Below are 24748 nucleotides of genomic sequence, written 5' to 3'. Positions count from 1 at the left end.
TCAACATAATTCACAGCCAAATAACAATTAAAAATTTGAACATTTATAACCTAACCTAACTGGCACTGCCTCCAATTTGGTGTCTGCTGCAGTGCGCAGCGCAGCTCGGACCGTGCTCCGCTGCCCTTTTTTTTTTTTCCTCCGTGAACTCATCTCTCAGCTCCTCTGCCGGTTGCTGCATGAACTTCCTCCGGGACATTTTACAGCTGGTGCACTCCTTGGAGAGGATGTGTGTAATGATTCCAGCCAGTTGTAGCATGTATAAAGTTATATGAACACGTAGACAGCTACCGTCTACGTGTACGTCGCCTTTCACAGAGCGACCGGTGCTTTTCTTCTGATTCAGAACCATCCACGCCGTAGCCTACGTTACCGACTCTGGCTTTGCCTTCGGCCCATCGGTGATGCATTGAAAATCCGAGCGGTCAATATGACAGTATGCCCAAAATAGGTAAAAGTGATTGTATTTTCTTTGCCTTTTGTGTAATGTAAAGTATATAAAAACTATTTTAAATGAAAATACAGACTGTTTTAGGAAAAGTCAGGTACCAACAGGATTGTATTTTTTTTATTTAGCAAAGTTATTACACATATATAAATTTCAAAACGGTCAAAATGACCATCCAGGCTGTTCTAGTGTAACCGAGCCTTGGAGTTTTTATTTTCTCCAAAAGCCAAGAAAAATCAAATGCACACTGCAAGGCTGCCAACTTTGCCACCGAGGCAAATATGCAATTAGTTTCATTATGAATGGTTTCATACTATAGCCTGCTTTGGGGTTTGGTTTCCCTATGAAGAATTTCTTGTAAAATTCATTTTGTAGACCTACAGTTCCTCAAATACAGTTCAATCAAAACGAAATGAAAATATGCCTCATTGTGTGTGAATAGAGGTGAATAAATATATTTGTTTGTGTTGCAGCGAAGTGTCAGTTCTGTTTAATACGTAAAACATTTGCCGGCGGGGGGGCGGTCCGACAGATTTTCCCCCACTGCTAAAAAAAATCCTAGAGGAAACACTGCAGTGTATGTAATGGTAACACTGCAGCAGCATGCCTAGAGCAGATGACTATATGAAGGAATCCGTCACGGATTGACGTCAATTTAGCTGAGAGTAGAAAAATGAGGTTTTAGCTCAAAGGGTTTTCTTTTAACAATGTTTACCTCATTATTTGAAGCCTTTGCCACATTTAATAGTAACCTCCAACATTGTAACATTTTATATTTATATATATATATATATATATATATATATATATATCTATATCTATATATATATATCTATATATATATCTATATCTATATATATCTATATATATATCTATAGATATATATATCTATATATATCTATATATATATATATATATCTATATCAGAAAATAAGGAAAAGCATAATAGGTTTACTTCAAATTATGCCAGGATTAGCCCTAATACAGATTTTTAGGATTGGCTTGGGATCATCTTAAATGTATTCATCTTTTTACAAGCATTACTTTGCAGTGATTGTGTATGGGACAAAAATAATAAGTGTCATCTGCATAAACGCGTGTGTATGCATGATTTTTCACAGGGGTAGCATGTATTTATTAAATAAGGGAACCCAGAATAGGACCCTGGGGGATCCCTCAATAGAGGGGAGCACGACAGGAGGTCACATCTCCAAGCATAAGGAGACCTGTTGGACAGATAAGAGATGAACCATTGTAGAGCCACATCACTGATGCTAACATTGTCAGTTAGACAGCTGACATTGTGGTCCACTGTGTCAAAGATCCACAGTCCACAGATGTGAATTAGCTGTATAGCTAACTCTGGTACAGGGCCTGAACTGTGCATGGTCCCTGACAAGAAAAGGCTGAGCTGAGGTCAAGGAAATTAAAATGGGAGTACGTTGGTGGCAAAAGTAAGGGGACTACATTTTCCTACAGACAAACATCTGTTCACCTTTCAGGTACTTTAACTAATGTCATTACCATCAGCTGTAGTTGTGCACCTCATTGTGCATGTGGATCCTTGACTTCCTGACAGGTATACCCCAGGTAGTGAGGGTGGGTGACGCACCTCTTTCACCCTCATCCTTAATACCGGAGCTTTTATCCATCTAACATTTTGTTTACAAAGAGTATTACTGCATTACAGTGCTAACATCACCCTTTGTTGGTAGAATTTGTTAGGTTATAAGATATTGTGACTATTTCCCAACACTGTACTGCTTGTGAACCCCTGATATACAGCTGTATAATGCTAATTCAGTAGAGTCTGTTGTCTCTGAATAGATGTCTGTGACCATTATAGAACAGATTGTAAGGTAATCTCATCAGATGCGAATGATAGTTTTGGTATTTTTTTTGTTACAGTGTGTTTACTTGCACACCAATATTCCACTATTATTCTTCTGAATTTGATACATGTCACGTTAAAAGCATATTCTGTTTGGATAGTCCGAATTTAGCATTTTCCGATTAAGGCGTGTAATATGCCGGTATTATTTGGGTTTTAGAGTGCATGTAAAGATGGTCAGGGATTTAGTAGAAAAGTCTCTTGTCGGTCATTTCTGAAGGTGTGATTATAGTATGTACATGGTATACATTTATCCTACATCCTTCTACTGTTTACAGAGAAGTTGTGTTTGGCCATACGGACGATATCTGACACACACACACACACACACACACACACACACACACACACACACACACACACACACACTACCCATGCCATTTTCTTTAAAGGTGACAAAAGAGATAACCAATTGTTTTTCTGTGTATCCGAGGTGACATGACCAGTGGCGCAAGGGGGCGAGGAGGCCCTGTGTTGCCATAGCTAAATATACATCCCTGACAGCTCCATAATAGGTTCCAGGAAGTTCAGTCGAAAATAAAAACAAAGCAACATTTCTAGCTGATTGGCTTTGAAAGGCCGTTTTTCCTTGCTGAATGGGAAAAATGTGGACTTCAGCATTCCATGGCCGTGATGCCAGTCGGATTGGATAGGCGCAGCCTTGCGTGTGCAGAACGAGCTTGGTGTGAGGGAGACACATTGCACTGCAGAAACCAACTTTATGGGAAAGAATTTGTCTACATGTTTGAAAGAGCTAACGGCAAACAAAAATAACAGGAATATTTTGAGTTTTGCATATTTGTCAGTTTTCGTGTTATACATTATTTAGAATTTTGCACAAGTCTAATCCCAATACAGTGTAGTTTTCAGACATTTATTATGTTTTGTGTGGTGTAGGACATTAAAGAGGGTGAGGCCCACCATTTTGTGGATTGGAGCTAATTCTTGTAAAGGCTGTAGTGTAAGCCAAAATTATGGGAAACCGTATACTGTTAGGTATCTTTTCACTTCTAAGTTTTTTTTTATTTGATGCCAACGATTTTGCATTTCCAGATGTCGTGCACTGTAGTGCCTTATTTTGAAAGGATGATGCTTGTAGTAGGGATGACACCAAGTTTCCCTTTTTTTTTTTACTCAAGTGATGTGGCACGCTAAAGTCAAATGAGACAAATGAAGGCACATTAAAGCCTGCTGTACACTGTAGATTTGTGCTCTTCAACATTCTTTTGTAAGAGCAAACCAGAAGACAATGTGTTTACAAACACCTACCCCTCTGTCACTTTCAGTACAAAATTTTGTCATGAATTCATAAAGATAATGCACTCCCTGGATCCCATCCCATTTGCTCAGCTGTCTGACATTACCCCACAGTATCTTTGAGGAGCCACTTACTGCAGCATGGTTTAGAATTACTGCACTCCTGGCAAACAGTCTCAGTATTAGACTCCAACACCCCTTTAGCAAATTATGTTTGTATTCCATTTTTTTTCTCTTTTGCCTCTCAAGTTTGGTTAAATTATGTGCTGAGAGATGTTTTATGACAAACAGCAAGCCCTAGGGAAGTGCACTTTATACATCAGTGAAAGTGAGCTGCCATGTGAACAGCAGTGAAGTGGCTCATTTTCTTTCTCCTTCAACCACTCAGCTCTTTCCTCGAGTTGACACGCTGAGAAAAACAAGGAAACTTGGATCTTGCAGAAAAGAAGGCTGCAGTGTTGGAAATCTTGTGTAAAAGTGATATGGCACTTTTTTTGAATTGTTTAATTATTGTGAATATCTTATTAATTTGTACATGGATGTACAAATGACAAAAAACCAAAATGGCTTTCTAATGCTGTCTGGCGTGGCCGACATGCAGGCCCACAGGGGAGTCATTTATGACATTTGTCGCCTTGGTCTGCTAAGCCAGCCCGAGACATCTCCAACTACTCTGGGCGGGGCAATTCAGCGCCCCAGTGGGGATAAACCTGATAGGCTTTTATGTTACCCCGCCATGGAGCCTGTGTGGCATCACTCGTTCGAAATGTCCCCTGTAAGCCTCTGTTGTTCGAAAGTCACCATGTGTTTCCATGGATAGGGCAACCTGTTGCATGTGGAGAGCTTACATGCACAAGGATAAAGAAAGCTGTGCCCTAGTTTAACAAATCAGTGTAACGCCAGCTGCATAATTCCTCTAAATATATTTATAAAGATATTTTGAATAAATAATTTTAAATATATATTTGCCTTGATTAACTAGTAACATGAAGTATGAGACAAAGCTGAATGTAGCTTTTCTCTCCTGCTTCTTTCATGTTTTTTTTTCTTCTTTTTAGTAGTTTATACATTTTGAAATCGTTATGTACTCCAGTTTGTAATGTTCCCACAGCTACGTGCTACATTGTAGTGTTCATTTTGTCACCTATTTTTAATTTAGTCTTAGGCTGAATCCCATTCCTCCCCTTAACCCTAACCCTTCCCCTTCCCCCTAGCCCTTGTCCCTTGTCCCTTGAACCAAGCGGCAAGGGCTAAGGGGGGGAAGCCATACCCTTAAGAAATGGGACACTACTTGGTTACGGTTACGTCATCAAGTATCGTCGGTACCTGGCTGCTATAAGTCTAGTAAGTATAAGTATAAATAACTATAAGTATAAATTTTTTAAACTATTCTTTAAGCCGAGAATACTTAAATTTATGGGTCTCTCTGGTTGACCTGGCAGCCATGTTCCCTCGTTGCGCAATGTATCTGAATGACCCTAGCTGGCCAAGTGAGCTCGCATCCTTACTTGGTCGGAAGTGACCTCTGGCCCTTCCCCTAGGTCCTATCCCTCGATCAAGACGAGGATTGGGACAGCACTAGCTCTCACGTGAACGCGCACAACAAGGGTTAAGGGGAAGGGTTAGGGTTAAGGGGAGGAATGGGATTCAGCCTTAGTCTTGTGCCAGTTGTCCTTGTTAGTTTTAGTCATATTTAGTCATTCACATATCTTTTTTTGTTAGTCAAGTTTTTGTCGACTAAAAGTCTTGTCATTTTAGTCTAGTTTTAGTCAAAAAAGAACTCAATATATCTTAGTCAAGTTTTAGTCAAAACATTTTAGTCTTTAACAAATTATTTCAGAGATTATTTCTGATAACCATTTCAGTCAAATAGTTATATAAAAATAAATTATATAAAGTTATATAAAAATCGAGCCTCTTCCTTATTTCACCAGTAAATTCCTGTTAAACGACAAAAATAACCACTGAATAGGAAAATGGTATTTTACAATAACATAGAACGCAGCACAAGGCTGGCGAGGCGAGTTTGAAGTGAACGCAACCTATGTGTTGTTTTTCAGACAACGGCAGCTGGAGCCTGTCGTACGTCCCCCTGTTGGAATCCTCTCCTGTGAAATCCAGACATACTTTTACACCGTTTAGCTGTCAGCATTTTAAGCGTGTTTACTCCAGCTGCTAGCTAATGGTAGGCTAACATTACCTGCTGTCAAGTGTAGTGTTGACTAGCGTCCCGTGCAGCGATGTTTCGGTTGCCTCTAACGTCCGTTTAGGAGCATCGGAGAGAAGCGCAGGGATTTAAGTGGCACCTAAATCTGCGTTGCTATTCAGTCCGGTAGATAACGGTCGTTAAGGCACCGGTCGGTGCCGTATTAGCACCGGGTCTCGGTACCCAACCCTAGTAACAGCTGAATATTCTATCTCATGATGGAAAAGTAGAGACGATTGTAGACAAAAATGAAGAGAGATTCTATCTTAGTTTTTATTTTATGCAAAACATTTTAGTCTAGTCTTTTTTCATCAACAATAATGCATGTTAATTTAGTCTTAGTGTTTTTGGACATTGGCGCAGTCTCGTCATCGTCTCGTCTTAGTCATGGAAAAAAAGGTTGTTGACAAACATATTTAGTCTCGTCTGACGAAATTAACACTACTACATTGTACTTCATATACATTTTTACTGTAAAGTGTTGTTAGAGGACCAAGGACTTGCTGTGGCTCAGGACTCACCAAGTAGACCCTGAGGCTTTCAGCTCTGTATACCCAGTCTCCGATTTAGTTTATTTGGGTCTTTATCCCAGCTATAGAGAGCACAGGGTGCAGTGCTATTTGTGCTTTTTATTTGTGTGTGTTCTCTGGACTAGCTAAACAGCATGTAGTCCTGGAGATGGATCATCAGCAAGGCTTTTTCTTTAGCATGCAAAACCAACTCTGTAATGCACATTTGTTCTGTTTGGGAACTGGCTGACTAACTGCTGGCCAGGGGAACACACACTGCTCTGTTGTCCCCTCAAACCACCCACCCCCTCAGCCCAGGGTAAACTGAAACAGCCAAGATTAGTATTAATCCCTCTTAATGCTGTGGCTCATAATATAGTCATTAGGTGACTTGAGACTAAGCCATCCTACCTAACTGCTGCGATTTATTAAACGCACACAGAGGATTTGCTGTCAATGCTGGGTGGGTATAAAGCGAGCATCATGTTTAAATACAGTGGTATCACCCTATTAATACTGATGAGATGTGCTTTGGCTACATTCAAATGAGGGGCGATAACATATTGACATTGTGTTAAGGCCAATAACCAATTTTTACAGATGTTGATATGATTTATAAAACAATGTATTATAATGTATATAATGTATTTTTTTTAAATTGCAAAACATTTGGAAAAGCCCATAAATCATAGATTTACCGCATTGTTTCCAAGTTATAGGGCCACCATGAAAAACACAAGTAACATGAAAAACACAAGTAACATGAAAAACATAAGTAACAGTGCTACTTTTACAACTATGTTTTAATAATCATTTTAATTTGTGAAAGTCAGCGCCAGCTAAAAATGAAAAGCTTGTTAACATTATCTGAATGTCTTCTATGTCGCTCTTTGCTTATTAAAGAGTAAGAAACAAAAGGTCCGGTAAAAGATTTGTTAGCTTTAGTTAAGAAATCCTGTTAATTTGCCTATCAGTATCCAAAATGGAACTGGCTATCGAGACCCTCACTTATCAGTTGTCCAGTTTTAGTGACGCTGTGCCCATCGTAGCCTCATCTTGTGGTTCTTTGCAGACGGGAGTTAAACAAGACATCATCGTCTGCAGCTGTAGCCTATTCACTTCAACGTTCAAAGTTTTTTTTATTTAGAGATAAAGTATTGCTGCTGTCATACTGAGATGTTACTTGCCCATCTTTGGCCTTCCTGTTGTTTGACCAAATCTGGCCATTCTTCTCTGATTTCAGTCATTAACAAGCTGTTTTTGCACACACAATTGTACAATTTGTATTTTGTAAAATGGTCTGTAAACTCAAGATCCCTTAGTGCACAAAGTTTTCAGGAGTGTGGCTGTTTCTGACATACTGGAACTACCACTTCTGGCACCAACGCATCATTGCATGTTTAAAGATCACTTGTCTTGCCCACTCTGTTTTGTGCTAAAATCAAGGATACCAAATAAAGTTGGCACTGTACATCTCAATATTCTGGCATAAAAAATGAAATATTTATTGGCTAAAATATCAAGGAAATCAGTGTCAGCCTTTAAAAACCTTGGTTTGTTGAGTGGATTCAGACCAAATTGTATTGAATGTACTGTCATCCACATAGCCTGGATGTAAAAAGCAGCTCTTTGACTAAATCTAAAAACCCACTTAATGTAAATAATGCACTATGATAGTGCAATGTTTCCTGTGAACCCTATCCATGCAATGGCATTTTTTAAACACTACATAAATTTGTTCACAGTGGCCGTGTGTAATACCCGTAGTGTAGTTGCAGTGTGAGCCTCTGTGGCAGTGGTGGTCCTGTGTGAACACAGTAGAGTCGGCCTGTACAGTACAGTGCATGGTTTCTGGAATCTCTCCTACCCCATGGGAATGCCATTAGTGGGGAGCTGAAGGAGTGCAGCAGGTGAAACAAATAAGGACGATAACTCCCCACTCCTTCACACACCATCACACGCCACAGCTTTGTTTCTTTGTTCGCTGCTTTGCCTCAGTCTTTTTTATCTCACCCCACATCTGACATATTCTTGCCTTCTTTCTCTCATCAACTCCTGTCTGTCCACATTCTGTTTTTCCTCGATGCCACTTAGTACCCTTGCTGTGGAAATTGTGGGCTGTACCACAGCAAGGCAGTCAGCCCTATAAGAGCACACGTCTGTCCCTGATTTCCTGAGTGAATGATGAAGTTACACCATTGGTCGGTCAAGCGTTGGAGTTTCCAAATTGGCTATAGCTCTTTTAAAATGAACGGGCACAAACGGTCTTCAATTAAGCTTTGTTATTGCTATCATGGGACACTGGGGGGTGTGAAGTGCGCTCAGAGGCGTTTATATGCTCATCGTATTATGTGTCGCAGTATTCCCTGAAACACCAGGCGCATGCAAACAAAACATTTTGTAAAGAAGCAAGAAGTCAACAAGTGTTACCTAGTACTGGGTACCGAAATCCCCTAAACGGCCGTTATTTACTGGACCGAACGACAATGTGGATTTCAGTGCCTCATTTCGGTGCCACTTAAATGCCTGCGCTGCCCTCTGGTGCTCTGAAACGGACAGTACAGGCAACAGAAGCATCACTGCACGTGACGCTAGCTAACATTACACTTGGCAGCAGGTGACGTCACATTTTTCGAGACACAGTGGCCACTGTCGGAGTTGTCAGAAAGAAACAACACCGACGGGGCTTATTGGTACGTTCAATTGCACCTTATATGCTCATGGTTCATGTACACCGCGGGAATATCAAGCTGATGTAAAATACTCTTCTTCCATCTTGTGGTTCTTCTTTTTGATGTTTAACAGCAATTGACTGGTGAAATAAGTTTTAATTGTGACTATTATTTTTGTCACCGGCTTTTGTTTTGTTCTCAATTTTTCTTTTTTTTAGTATCAGTTCAGGTACCATTTAGGCACTGGCACAGTTTTAAAAATATTGTTTTAGCAGCTGTATCGGAAAAAACCCAAACGATTCGTCAAAAATATAGCCCAACCAAATAATATTGACACGATATCAATGTGTCTCCATGTTTGGCTTCAGAGATTGCTTGATTTGTAACTTCTTTGTCCATTTTGTTGCCTCACTGCATTCTCTAGTTTTTCTTGGCAAGTTCTACCTTTCATTGTTTTACTACCTCACCATACTTCTCTGACACTTCATCCCTTATTCTTTCCTTGCACTGGTGGATGGCGGTCCTCATCAAGAGGGGTGTGAAATCCAGTCCGAGTGTGCACTGGTTTATCCTGCCGACTGGATGCCATCTGCAGCTTAACCCTATACTGTACCCAACCTCAAGCCCTTCAAAGCTCATTACCCACAACAGTGTTCTCCCTTCTTCCCTTCCTCCTCCTGCCTTCCGTGTTTCGTCCTCGTCCCCCTTCTTTTTTCCCCGCCCAACATCTTAACCAAGACACATGCTGACATTGGCAAGGGTACATGGTTAAAGGATGGGATGGAAATTGTGCGTCTTGCTCTCCACTGTTTGTTTTTCTGGAAATAGAGGTGATAATACGAGCCTGCCTCGTCTGAAGGGCACATCGCTGTGACACTACAAGCAAACACTTATGCATCAATATGAAATGGAATGATTTGGATTAGATGGCTGCATTTATGGCGAGGCAGGTCATTTAAAGAAATGTTTAAAGAGTTGATATTTTTTTCTGCTCCATTAAAGTAAAAAGATGAACCATGAAAGATGAATTCATGTGGGACTATTATTTTAAACAAATGATTTAATGATGAATTGCTTCTTTGAGCTCAAAGTGCTACAAAATATTTCCCTCACATCCCACGTTCATGCAGAAATGTCATGTGCGCTCCCTCAGGTTTGCATTCAGCATGATAACACATCCGTTATTTATAAGTACACTGAGCGTAAAGTATGTCCATCCATCACTGAGGGGACAGCAGGCTGTGGAACACATTAAGTGGACGTTGGGCCTCGGCCAGCTCCCTGCCGGAATAATGTGGCCTCTGTGCAAAGTATGCAGCATAGAAAATACATTTTATGTACAGGATAACAGGTGCAAAGCAGCACAGTGGCTGGCAGGCTCTGGCCTAGGCAAGGTTTGGGGATGAAGTCATGCTGTTTGACTGCACCTATTTATTTTTTTTTTTAACTTATTCTGCTTTTTTGACGTGAAACACAATGCTGCCCAAATAAATCATCTTTGAAAATAATAAAGCATTTAGTTAAAATTGCAGATTTTATTGGAGACCTTTAGCCATCCAAGGTCTGCATTAATTCATAGTCTTTCTCCCCTGACAGGAAGTGGGTGACATCCAATCTAGTAATCAGTTTAAGCAGAAACAAAATCGGCTCACTAATTAGTTTGCTACCATCAACCTGATACCGCCAAGCAGCTGCTGTTAGCATTAGCTTTGTGGTTATATGGCATCCTGGGCAGACTGAACCAAATAGAAGCTCCACACTGTTCAGCCGACTGCCATGGCTCTATCTCTGCTAAGCTGAGCTAATATCTCACCAAAAACACACAAGCAAAGAGCTCAGATCATTGATCACTGCGGTGAGCAGATTCACTACAAGGTGGCCAGAACCAGCTATCCATCATGAGTCACCACAGTCCCTTAAACTGTGATAAGTGCATAGTGTTACTATCCATGTTACATCCATGTTTCCAGGACTCTCATGACTCAAGACAGCTACTGTAGTCAGCTATCATTTCCTGTGCACTACTTTAGACTATAACTCGATTTACACAATATTTGACATTTTGTGTTGTGCGAAAAGTAAAGTATGAATGAATCAAATAATGAAAGAGATTTTAGAGCTGGGTGAGGATGACCATAAAGTTGCAGTACAGTGTACACACAAAAGACAAAAGGGATTCATCAGAATCAACAAATACAAATAGCATCTATTCATTAGGTCTGCCCTACCTGGTAAATGTCTTTCAAACTCCACGCCTCATCTTTGTAATGTAATGAAAATGTTTTTTATTCTCCGACATCAACCCTGATGACATCATTAGGGTTATTTTCTCAGACTTGAGAAAGCTTCTTTAGATCTACAGAAGTCATCATTACACAGGATTAAGAGTAATCCCATGATTTGTAAAAATGTTGTGATTTGATTTATTGCCCTACATACAGTACCAGGGATGTGGTATGAAAAAGGTTGTATTTAAAGATATTATACACTCTTGACACAATCAGCTTTAAAAAAAAAAACTGAGTTGAAGAAATTAAAAAAGCCCTTATAAAATATATGTATTGTGCCACAACATTGTTCTTGACTGTGTTGCCTGCATTCCTTAACTCAAGCCCTATCACCTTGGCTGTAATACCTCTATTGCACTCATCCCTCCACACATACAGACACACTCTAATCCCTCATAAAAAGGGGGAGCTGTAGGTCTTCCCAGTAGCAGGAGCTCCAGTTTGTCTTAATGATCAGCATGAAGTCCAAAGGGCAATTTGAATGGAGCCTTTTAGGTCAGAGGTTGCCACCAGCACTGTGTGCTTGTTTGGTCTTCAGTGGTGTCATCATTAATATCAGGCTCTCCGATCTCGGCTGTGGCAAACAAAGCATGGAGGACTGCTAGTGGGGGGAGTTCTGTGACTTTCTAGGACTTTAATGAAATCTCTTAGAGTGCTATTCATTAACGCTCCATCGTAAGAAATAATTTGCTTTTAAGTAAAGTCATTAAACATTGGGTTGAAATAGGTTTTTACAGGACTGGTCAGTCAGTAAAGTTAATAATCAGTAGTGACTAGGTGATGCAATGCATTTTCCCAATCTGTTGCCCCAACCTGCTGCTATTTCCAATTGTTCAACATTAAAGGATGATTGTAGAATTATTGGTTGCATCTTTTAACTGTGTAATTGTCTTGTCAAATTTGACCATTTTGTGTCATGTTAATATTGTCAATGGTGTGATGCTGATTCACTCTAGAAAAAATGAGTGACAGATGTTGCAACATGTTACATCTGCAAAGGCAACAATCTACTCTGCTCTCAACCCAAACGGAGTTGTGAGTTGGCTTGGGAGTTGTTATTTTGGGCATCCCTGGTTCTGGAAGTAAAAGCCCTCTTCGTTTTCTACACAGACAATGTAGGTGACTACCAGTTGAAGCACTACATTACACAAATACAACCTTGCAGATTTTAGACAAAAATGTAATGTACTACTAGTATTGCAAAAAAAAATCATCATTCCATTGATATGACAGATATATCCTGGTTTAGCATAAAAAACTACAATGTACTTAGTAGGCTAAAGTTCTCTGAATTGATCTTACGAGCTTTAATTACCATTGTGTTTTCACTGAGATAAAATAAATAGCAACTGTTAAATTTGTAAATTTTCTGAAGAAGTGATATGAAGACATCTTTTGATTGACTTAGTGATTGATTAGGCTTTAGGAGCTTAGAAGTGCGTGTAAGGCTATTGGTTCTCTGCTTCTTGAACAATCCAGTAACAGTGTTCTTGTAAATACAAATGCAAACTATATTCCTTGTAGCCCTGTAGGAAATGCTCCCCTGCAGTAGCCATTACAGCCGTCCTCCCAAGCATTTTAGAAAGTTTTAATTTCTCTAGGGCTTTCAAATTGCCTGTTTAAGTTGTGCAGAGGCATTGTTCCAAGCATCTATAAAATACCACTGTGGCCCAATGAAATGACCATATGGAGCACCATAGTATTGTTTCATCCTAATTGCCCCCTTCTACAAGTGTCAATTTCATTCAGGAGAATACAGGGACCAAGGGCAGAAAATAAGAATGAATGAAACAAGGGTGGGGGCCGAGGGTTAAGGAGAGCTGACATTCATCAAACTTCTCCCGACAGATGGATAAGAATACTGTCGTGCAAGACTTTGTTCAGCAGACGAACAGCAGAATTCTCCCTGGATTTCATTTAGCCTTGCTGGTCTTGTTAAAGCGTTGCCTCCATCCTCAGCATCGCAACCAAGGACCCTGACTCTTAATTTTAGCAGCTGAAGAGGTCCAGATCAATAACCATCAGTGTTTGGTTTTGGACCGCTGCGTCGGTGGAAGGGGGGATTCACCCCTCCCTCATCTACTGCTCCCCCTCTCTCTGCCTCCGTTGCCCCTTCATAGAAGGTGTCATTTAGTTTTGTCCATTTTCACTGAAAGCTTGTCAACTGTGGGTCAGTGTCGGGGTTGAGATTTGTGTGCGTGTGCCGTGCACACAGGTGTATACTGCAGTGTTTTCTCAGCAATGTAACAGCTAGACAAGGTTGTTTCTTTACGGATTTCTTCTGCTGCCGTCGGCACATAGATGCATTGATTTTATACGGCTACGTCAGAACCACTGTTGAATATCTATCGGTTCAGTAGTCTTTCACAGAAAAAAGAACTACGGTGCTGTTTTATCATTGCTGTACACAAATCAAACATGCTTTTTCTACATCTCAACTCATCTCTACAAGAGAAGTCAATGGCACAGAATTTCTTAAGGACATTTTAATAATAAATAAATATAAATCATACAATCATACATAGAAAAAGGCTCATCTGTTGCTATCACACTTGTAATTCTGTTCACTTCTTCAGGACTAAACGCCTTTTCATACTGAGGACAAAACGAAAAACAATATACAATACAATATGGAATATACATAGTAGGGCTGGGCGATATGGTTGAAAACTGTATCACGATATAAGTTTTTCATATCGGTCGATATCGATAATTATTGATATTTTTTATGACCTATTTAAAATAAGGACCAGGAGAAAAATATATTAAATTTAAACATTTTTATTTAAAACTTAACCCTGCTCTGATTATAATCCCCTCAATTATAAAAGCAGAAATGTCAACACAACCATGGAAAACATAATTAAAATGTAAACGGGTCTAAAATCACAATGAACACTTAACAATTATCTCTTAACATTAAGGTGCAAAATTAACGAATAAGTAAGAAATGCTTAATAAAGTGTCATAAAATAGTGCAAAGTGTTAGCTAAATATAAGAAACCTGAGAAGGAACTATTTTCTGCAGGTTTAGTGCTAGATTGGTAACCTGGCTTCTGGACAGTGCTCAGCACGTCTGCCTTTGTTATTTCTTTGTAGCGTTTAGTAAGGCGCTGATGCAGAGTACCTCTCCATGGTGGTCTGCTGCTTGTGCGGTGTAGCAGCTGCAGATGTTGTTGGACATTGATGGCGAATACGGCTGTGCTCGAAAGTGTGAGCACGGCTAAAGTGGTAAAACAAGTTTATGGTATTACCAGTGTTGGTCTGACGACATTGGTCTGACTACGGTCAGACTTATAAAATCCCCAAAACTGCCATACTGACTTTTCCTGTTTTATCAACGATTTCCTCGCTTGCTGCGGCACTCACTTTCCACTCCACGCCGGTTCTGTTATTGAAGAACACGAGACAGCGATGTGGCGCAACCAAACATGATACTGTTACATGATTGGCTGTTAGAGTGTTACTCCCCACGTTGCTAGGTTGCCAGAGAGTGAGAGCCTTTGTTCATGCAACCAAACTTGATTCACAACCTCTGGTTTCTTCTGATGAAGAAAAACAAGTTATCGAACGTTTTATCGACCGCATTTTCTATTGATATGATTGTGTCTATCGCGATACATATCGTTATCATTTTATCGCCCAGCCCTAATACATAGATAGTTTTCTGCGTTCAAACCTTTTACACCAAGGCCTACACGAATATTCACGTTCTGTGTATTCCACCGAAAAGTAAAGTTTTTCAGTGTCACACATTCATTGATTCATCATTTTGTTTACTAAAACAAATCCACATTCAACTCTACACACTGAAGACAGGCTCGTTGTATGCAATACTGGAGTGTAGCTTTGCAGTTTTGTTGCGTCTAGCATAACAAAGATGACTTTGAAAGTTTGCCCTTTTGAACTATTATAACGATTGTGTGTGATGATGGTCTTTAATCAATCAATCTTTGATTGAAGGTGTAATGGTCAGTTATGTTCAGTGAGCTGTAATGGATTGTTGGCGTTAATTTTGCCATAAATAAACAAAACATCTGTACAATTATAGGGGAAACACTGCTTAATGCACAGCTGAACACAGCAGGTTAAAAGCACCATAAACTGTTTGCCACTAACTCAACAGGATACACTGGATAGGTCATTAGGCTGCTGATCATTTGGTAGATGATAAAAGATTTGAAAATAATCTAATTTGAATAAATGATGCTGAGGATGAATGATGATAAAGGTCCAATACAACGTCCAGTAGTAACTCATTTGAAGCCTATCGCTGTGAAATATGTGACACGTTAGACAGGCAGATTCAGTTCTTTATCCTTTTGTGATTTTTAATGAATCAACAACAAATGAGTTGGCTAACCCAGCGGCTGCACTGTTCGTATTTCTTTGTGAATAGCTTCCCCCTGCCTATAGCTGCACTATACCTTGAGCAAAATGACTGTGTCAGTCCCTCCATCATACAAGCAAACGGCACACACTGATGCACGCATTCCAACAGCTGCCTAGTTTGGAAAATTGGCTTTTTGTTTGTATAGCATCAGACACAGAGAATTCCCTGGCTTGTTTAGTCTCATTGTCCCTCAGAATGGGAATTAACAAAAAGTAGATATGACTTGCAATCACACTCCAGGTCAATATAAAATGCAATTCAAATGTTAAGATCACATAACTCTATATCTCTCTTAAAAATGAATGTCTTTTTTTTTTTTTAGGGGCACAGTTAAAGTTCAACAGTTTTAAATGAATAACATTAATCACCATTACTTTTGATAGTAATATAAATTCAAAAACTATATATACATTGTTTTGAGTGGCAGCCTGATTAATGTGCCCAACCTGTGACTACAACATAAAAGAAGATAGAAAACAGATTTGGTAGCCTGGGAACTTCAAGAAAATGCTAGCAATGTAGAGTCAAGGTTTTGTGTTACACTACTTTCAGATTTGACGTGCATATATGTTTTGTAACATTCTCGTACAATTTGGACAATATTCAGTGTGTTCTTTGATTAACTTGCTTTTGTAAAACAAGGAAGTTACTCCGTTGCAATGCCAGTACCATACACATGTAATCCTCCTCTGTTTCTGCCATTTCGGCCATTAAAAGATCTTGTTTTGTTTCTAGTGCTCAGCTCCTCTACACTGGGACTCTATGAAAGACAGGCCTGTTAGTACAACTCTTGACATGGCTTAAAACGCCCTGCAAAGATCTTTGGAGCCCCCACATTGAATATGTGTATGTTTCAAATTGAGATGGTCTGGTTAGGTGTGGATATTGTTTGCAGTTTGTCTCCTGTTGTCTGGACAATAAGGTGCATCTGCAGCTCCGACTCATCTCCTGCTGTTGCTCCCTGGGTTCTAAGCCTTTTCTGCTCCAGTGCCAATAGATGTGCATGTGTTAAAGATGGCTTCTGTTTTGCAGTGAGCCGGCCTCATCCCGGGGTGCTCTCCTGGGGGCAAAGGTTCACCCCCGCCTCTCCTCTCTCTCGTTGCCGGGGTCATTTGGAGAGGTAATCCACACATGGCTGGATACTCTCACCGCAGCTCCAAGCAGAAAGATGGAGCTCCAGCATGGTAGAGCTAGATAGGATTAGGCTCATGGTGAATCGTAATGGGCTCATTTTACAAACCTCTGTTGTTTTACTAAATAAGCTGAACTCAAGTTGGTATTGTATGCGCTCTTATATCAGGCAAAGCCAGCCCCTAGATGGCAACATGCACGCCTGGGTGAGCCAGTTTAATCCTGCAGGGGTTTTTTTTTTTTTTTTTTGGGGGGGGTCAATGTCAGCCAGAGGTTAACCTGGTTATAGAATGATTGCCTCACCACGGCTGCAACCGTCGTTATTTATTTCACTTCACTCCACAAGCCCCGGAGATTGAGTTGAAGTACAGAGCCTGTATTTAGACTTTATTTAAGAAGATTGGTGGTGGCCACCGACAGACCGCTCCACTCAGCCCCGCGTTCACCGATGGCCAGCTGGATCAATACAACACAATTGAGTTTTCCAATCTGTGGTCTTTGGGAACGCAACCATAGCACTTACAGGGCGATCGCCTCTGATGAAGTCTTTATCAGGATCTATTGACAGATTCATTTGAGCAGCCTCCTTCCACCCTTACTACACTGTAAAGTAATAGGACACAAAGTTTTCTGGCAGCTGACGGACAGCCACCTCATTCCCTCAGAAGTTAACACAGATTTTTGTTTTACTTAATTTCTAAGTATGTTTTTTATTTTCTCTTTCATGGGGAAAAGTGTTTATTTTTTGTGCAGTTGTTGCTAAATTTACACTCGGTGTCACCCTTCACCCTTTAAACCAAAACTGCTCCAAGCTTTCAAATTCAACAATAGCTAAAATAAAACACTGGATGGAAAAACATTCAATAAAGCAGCAAGTGAGAGATAAGCTTTTGAAAGCGAGGCCTAAAAGTGACCTGGCGGCCGATAAAGGGACTGTGTAAATTTCCAAACTATTTCATATTTGATTTCTAAACAAGCTGCAGGGGTATTGGATATCACACGCTAGTGCACGGCGGTCACATGTGCACTTCTGGAAATTGGTTGGACAGTTTTTTTCTTGTATGGAGCTGAGCTGCTCTTAAGAAAGCCATAATCCTCCTGGTATTGCTGTGGCAAGCACTCCTCTGGCCCAACATTTCACAGCGGCATGCGTGACTCCACTAATTTTCCCCGTTGTTGTTTTACCTGTTTTGTATTTTTGCTTCCCCCTCTGAACCCCCTTTCTCTCTGAATTTTCCAGAGAAAGAGAGAGACCATTAAAGTCAGGGTGGATTGGCCAAAGGTGTTTTCCCAGAGTGGAATGCCCAGCGAAGCTCCCTTCTCTCGGAACAGATTACAGATCTGTGGTCTCGCACTGCAGCTGGATTTAATTAACTGTAGGATTCAATTGGTCTGGCTTATTAACACTCATGTTGATGATTATGGTTTGCTTCAGATAGATGATATTTTAATGTGATCAATTATCTAATGGCACATTAAGTCAGTTTATATATATATTTCATTAATTCATTATTAACAATTTTTAGAAGACCGAGGGTCCCCTGTTTTTTTTTGTTGTGTCCTGTAAACTGTTTGAAAAATGCAGTTGAAATCAGTTCCAACCTATTACTCTTAAAGTGCCCATATTATGAAAATATCTATTTTTCTGGGATTTGGGGTGTTATTTTGTGTCTGGTGCTTCGACACACATACAGACTTTGAATAAATCCATCCATGGTGTTCTGAGAGAGATACGGTTTCTGAATGTGTCCTGCCTTCAGTCTCCTGGTGAGTTGGTCAAAATCTGCACGGCTTTCTACGTCACTAGCTGAAACGAGGGGCCTAGGGGGCTAACCGTTAGCATGCTAGCGCTAGCATGCTAGCTCATTCTCAATGGCAAAACACTGCTACAACACACACAAATTCACCCTAATCTACATAATAAATTGTATAGAACTACTTCCATGTCCCTGTTCTGCAGGTATTCCAAGCAAAGTAGGAAGTGTGCCCTCGTTTAGAAGAAGTCTTCGGCTAATCCTGCCTTGTACTGACCGAAGTTGGAGAAACGGCTAGCTAGCTCATGTAGTCCCTAGCTATTGAGCATGTGCGACTGATAACAAAGATGTTACAGAAGTTGAGAGGTCTCACTCTGTAGCTAAAACAGAGATCTGACACAGGGTGAAAAGAGGAGCTGCAGCAATGTGCAGTACAACAAAAATATGTTGTTTTTTGAAAATTAATCATGTAAACCTATTCTGATACAATCTCAAATTACAATTGTAAACCTGAAAATGAGCATAATATGGGCACTTTAACAAAACTATATCCACACTAGCAACTCTGTGAGACTGTACTGTCTGGCAGAAGGGATGTTTAAATAGAGGATAGATACAATTAAATACAAATACAAGAGTGCATCCAATGACAATGTTAACATGCTGATGTTTAGCAGGTTGAACGTGATCACAATCTTTAGTGTGTTAACATGCTAACCTTTGCTCTACTAACGCTTAAGAAAAAGTCTAGTTTAGGCTAATCGTAATGCCATTAGTTTTGCAGATATTTGGTCACAAAACCAAAGTTTAGGGCAAATTCAACTTTTGACCTGATAAATGGCCAGGATAAAAAGTTAATACAGATCATACTATGGGAAGCATTAATGTAATGAATAGTTTTCGAGACATCTTACTCTGAAATGTCAGCCTCCATAGTGGAGCTAGAGGACAAGTCAGGGGATCACCAAAGTCCGTGGCAGTTCTGATGGTTCACATTAATAACAGTTGCAGATTTGCCACTTGAAAGTTGTCATATCTTTTGGAACAATTGACCTTTAACTTTAGACTGAAGGAGACCCCAGCAAGCTTCTCATGTTTAACCTGTGACTGTCGACTTTGGCAGCTGAACTGGCCACTCTCACCGGCAGATTTTATCAGCTGTAGCACGTAACTCCCTAGGTGTTTTTTTAAACTTTGGACAGAACCAGGTTAGCGGTTTCCCCTGGCTTCAAGTCTTTATAATCTACTCATCTTTATAGTGAAAATACTACATAAAGTTGTTATCTTGAAGTTACAAAGACTTCCTGTAAACCAGCTTGTAGCTGACTTTTCCCTCTTCCCATCTCTGTCCCACTTCCGTTAATGCTATGTTCCAGTTGAACTGGGACGTCATCATTTTTCCGAGGTCCCAGTCTGAAACTTCAACCCCTTCCGATATGAAAAGTCGGGAGAACCGCACCAACCCTGACATCACACTGCTCCAAGCATCAACAGTAGTGGAAGCTGTATGAATTTACAGTTTATTAGCATTTCTGTTAGAGCTGGGCGATATGGAGAAAATCCAACTTCACAATATTTTTGACCAAATACATTGTTGTCGATATTGCGGTGATATAGAAGAGTTGACTATTACTGCTTTCCCAAAATATTTACACAATGAAAGTTTTGATAAATAATCATCAGTAATGTGGATATAATGACTAAGTGGTTAAAGGCAAATAATAAAACCGCTAGAACATTCTGGAAAGTTCAGAAAATGACATCACTTTACTGTAAGGCAGCGTTTAAAACCAGGAAAAGACTACACTTATGTCATATCACCAAATTAGGATATCCAAAATCTAAGACGATATCTAGCCTCATGTATTGATTTTGATATAATATCGATATATTGCCCAGCCTTAATTTTGGTCTTATTTTTGTCTCATTAAATGAGTCGTACACTGAGTACTGTCCATTTTCCATCTGTGAACATGTTGCTACGGTGTTTGTACGTGCAAAATACTATATAATGTCTTATTGTTAACTGGTATTGCAAGTCATTTAATTTTCATTTAATTTCAAACCTTTATTTAAAACTCGGGGCCCATTGATGGACACCCTTATTTTCAATGGGGTCGAGTTCACGGCATGCATTTCAGCAAATAGACAATAACATTTAAATTACAACAGATCCACAGTTTAGGCAAAGCAGACACAAGAAGATGCATAGAAGTCATTTATCAAAGCCTTAAACTGACTGATAGATGGGGAGAGACCAATTTTAAGGTGCTTTGTGCCGCATTTCAGGAATGTGGAGCAGCAAACAAAAAAGTAGTCTTGCCAAGCTCAGTCTGACTAGGAGGGATCTTGAGTTAAAGCCATTTATTAGAACGAGTGGAAAATGGATTAACATATGGAGTTAACAAGATGGAAATGTAATTGGGTTAAATTAAATGTTTTTTTCAACTTGCTACTGGAACACGTTCAACTTGGGTGTGACGTCGTTCCCAGTTCCTACTACCATGGAATGCAGCACAACTCTCATACAACCCTCCTTTTTCTTGCCTTTCTCTCTCTCTCTCTCTCTCTCTCTCTCTCTCTCTCTCTCACACTTTCTCTCCTGTCCAAGAAACGTCTACGGCTTATCGGAAATAGTGTTCTTTAAAGACCGCTAAAAACATAACTATTGAAGAAGGAACAGTAATGTTTTCAAAAACCTACCATCCTTATCGTATGAAGTTAACTCAGCGTACTGCTGAGGCTCTGTTCAAAGGCAGGAATTTGACTTATTAGCATAGTTACAAATGTCAATGCGATTTTGAATGAGGTTTTCTGGTTTCACTCTCTATAAGTTATTAATATAATAATATATAAATACTAATGTAATATAATGGTTTAATTTAATTTTTTTAACTCCACCAATGAGGTTATGTTGAGTTCCAGACACACTGCGTCAACATTGTGAGATCTATGCTAAACAAGTGCCCTTCTAATTTTTAGTTATTTCTTGAGAATGGTATGCATAATCAGGTCAAACTGTATATTTTGTAATGAGTAGTGACAGTCACAGCATAATTGGTGAACAAGTACATATAAATGAAAAGTGATCGGTCTAACGCTATATTTCCATGACTGCATGATGTGTGCTTACATGACTGACTGTCTTTCTCCCTCTTCAGAGCTGTCGGATGTTGAACCCAACGTTTTTCTGAGGCCCTTCCTAGAAGTGGTCCGCTCTGAGGACACCACTGGACCAATCACAGGCATCGCCCTCACTTCTGTCAACAAGTTCCTTTCCTACAGCCTTATAGGTAAGACATCTTTACATGTGTCTGATCTTTTTTATACCCTACCAACATCTACTATATGTTTTCAAAAGCCCATGGCCCTGCAACATGTTTAAAGGTGGATTAGTTGATGAATTGCTTGCAGTATTAGTTTAGACTATCACCTCTATGAATATGGACCAATTAAAATACTTGCTGAACATATTAAGTGTGGAGGACCAGCGTGGAAAAAGAACATGATTCAGGTTTAGGTTCAGGAACCTGGTACCGATCTGCCAAAAAGTGAACATCTGCCAAAACCTGATTGCTGTCCACCCTAAATGCAAATGATGAAATTAATCATACACAAACATCTTATCTGAACGCCCAGGCTCTTGGGCTCTCCTGCATGTTGTTTTGTTGCTGGCAGTTGCGCACATTTCTCCATCAGTTCTGCTCGCTGTTGCGGCTTCCCCAGCAGGCTGAGCCGGGCTTCCTTCGCCCGGGCCACTACCAGAATTTGTGACTGCTAGATTAAAAAAAAGGGGGCACGCCAAATCTCTAGATGAGCCTTAACCGGATGTCTTCAGCTTTTTTCCCCCTCGTAAAGCGCCAGTAAGTTGAAATCAGTTCAGAAAGCCCATGAATCATCTTGGCACTCTAGAAAGTGTGAAGGAGTTTTCGGTTGGGAAGCGATGTTTTAGTCAATGCTGTTGCCTATCGTCAGATCAGTCGAGGACTGCCAGGAATGGTCTATTCTCATCATCCATGCAGAAGGTGACTTGTGCTGGCATACAGTCAGGACTGCCTGTCCTCATTAGCCTCATCATGGAAATATGGCCCAGTGTCTGCCAGTTGTTTTGTTAAGTGTGAAATGAGCATGCATCACCAGATGTTGGTCTAAAGAGCAGAGGTTGAGTCAATGTTACATTGCTGTCAAAACAGCTGCAGCCATTGCTTAACTAAATAAGACCCTAAGCTTACAGGAACATTGCACACTGTTAATAAGCTTCTGGGAATGTACCTTGCAATTTCTGGGTCCTTTTTCTAAATAATGTTAACATATGCAACCATAGACGATAGGATTTTTAATGTTGGAATTGAAATGTTTGAAAATAGCAAATTGTCATGCAGGTAGATTTAAAAAAAAAAAATAATAATTCTGTCTGTCCAGGCTCTCACAGATGTACCAACAATATCTGTTCAGAAATCGCCTCACAAGTCACCCGCTGCGTCCCAGAGCCTCTGTCTGTCAATCCAGACCTGACACCAGCTCCCTTAATCCCCCCCGACCCCCATCCCGACGCCATCCTACCACCACCAGCATATCATCAGCATTGTTCTAAGGGGTGCCAGTTGTGCCAATGTAGCACGCTTGCTCTCAAGGCAACAGCTCTCACTCTCCAGTTGTTGTAAAGATGGAGAAATATGACTGTAGTTCCACAACTTTATTAACCCTGCCGCATCTTAGTTTGACGTTTGCTCCAGCAGCCTGTTAACACACTCGCCTCTCCTCTTGTTTTACTTGGCCATGCATCCTTTTTTTCCCCGGTAGTGTGTGTGGGTGAGGGCTATGAGCATGTGATATTGAATGCGAGTTCAAAGAGTATTGAAACCCGATCTGAAGAATGTGTCGGAGGCTCCCAGGGGAGACTGAAAACATAATTTCAGACTGTGTCTAAGATTTAGATTTTTAAGGAGAATTGTACTGTACCAGTCATTTTTAGTCATCTGTATAACTGTAAGATTTAACATACAGTAGCTTTCCAATGAAAATCAATTAATCTTAAGTAGTGCTCATTTTTTTTAATTTAATGTTATAGGTTGTTTTGTTTTTTAAGTGACCACAGTAATTTAACATTTTGTCAAATGCATAACAGAATTGTTATGTGTTTTAAAAATACATCTTAAGTAAGTGCTACATAATCCTGTCTGACAGTTTGTAAAGCAAAGTGACATAAATCACAAAGAAATTTAGGTAGGCAAGAAGCAAAACGAACAAAACCCCTAACTAAAACTATATATCCTTCCTTAACTACCTATAGATGTATTGATTATACACTGCACAGTGATAGTGCGCTATGATATGCTGTACTTTGGTAGTGTTATTCAACTACATTTAATGGCCATTCAGGCCACCCAAGCAAAAACATCGTAGTGTTAGAAAACACAGGTTTGGTTGTTTCTTTTAATTTGCATCGGTTTCAATAATTCTAGTCAAATCATGGAAATCCTTACATAATATCCTATACATGATAAAAACCTTGATTACAAACATGTAGACAGTAAAACCATATCTATTGATACTCCAAAGAAATGTCTGAATAATGTACCGACTGTATTCATCAGTACATTGTTTTAGCTAAAATCATAACTGAAGTTAGCATATATAAAACTGACGTTGCATTCATGATAGCTGAGTAGATAAGAGTGGTAAATGGACAGCACGTACAACACCACTGGTCTTGTCAAGTACTGCCATCTCCTGGCAAGGAAGAAAAACCAAAAAAAAAAGTCTTTGAACTCTTTTTGGGGGCTATCGCTTCTCTACTGGATTCAGATTTTCTTAAACAATGTTACTTAGAATCAGGTCCACCTGTGAAGCCTCTTCTTAAATTGGTTTATTTTATCTAGCTGCAGTAAGAAAGTTGCTGCGTGGTGTGCTCTGATGCTGCTACTTCATTGTGATTCTTGCTGAGTGATTCATGGTACCATGTTATGCCGCGTAAGCTTTCATCAAAGGATGGAGTGTGTTGATGTTCAGGGTCAGTTTAGGTTTGCACCCATTACACCCTCACCCCTCTCTAAGCCTGCAGTGAAGCAGTGGTGTTCCCGTTTATCCTGGGTGTTGTGTTGAATATGATCCTCCCACTTTGAACATTTTCCCCCTGGTATCTCTAACATGTCCCCTGCACCATTTTTTCATTGTCTTGGGCCCAAGAGAAAGGGGA

General features: G+C 40.0%; 1 protein-coding gene across 1 annotated transcript in view; it reads left to right on the top strand.

Annotated features, from left to right (window-relative positions):
* The window catches only part of gbf1 (golgi brefeldin A resistant guanine nucleotide exchange factor 1), a 144273-nt gene that overhangs the window by 33031 nt on the left and 86494 nt on the right, over window positions 1–24748 (top strand). The window contains exon 4 of the mRNA XM_028604177.1: window positions 21711–21842. Within this exon, the coding sequence (XP_028459978.1) occupies window positions 21711–21842 (132 nt within the window). The remainder of the gene's footprint in view (window positions 1–21710; window positions 21843–24748) is intronic.

The sequence above is a fragment of the Perca flavescens genome, chromosome 17, assembly GCF_004354835.1.
Source record: "Perca flavescens isolate YP-PL-M2 chromosome 17, PFLA_1.0, whole genome shotgun sequence".
Lineage (NCBI taxonomy): Eukaryota > Metazoa > Chordata > Actinopteri > Perciformes > Percidae > Perca > Perca flavescens.
This window is presented reverse-complemented; position numbering and strand designations above follow the sequence as displayed.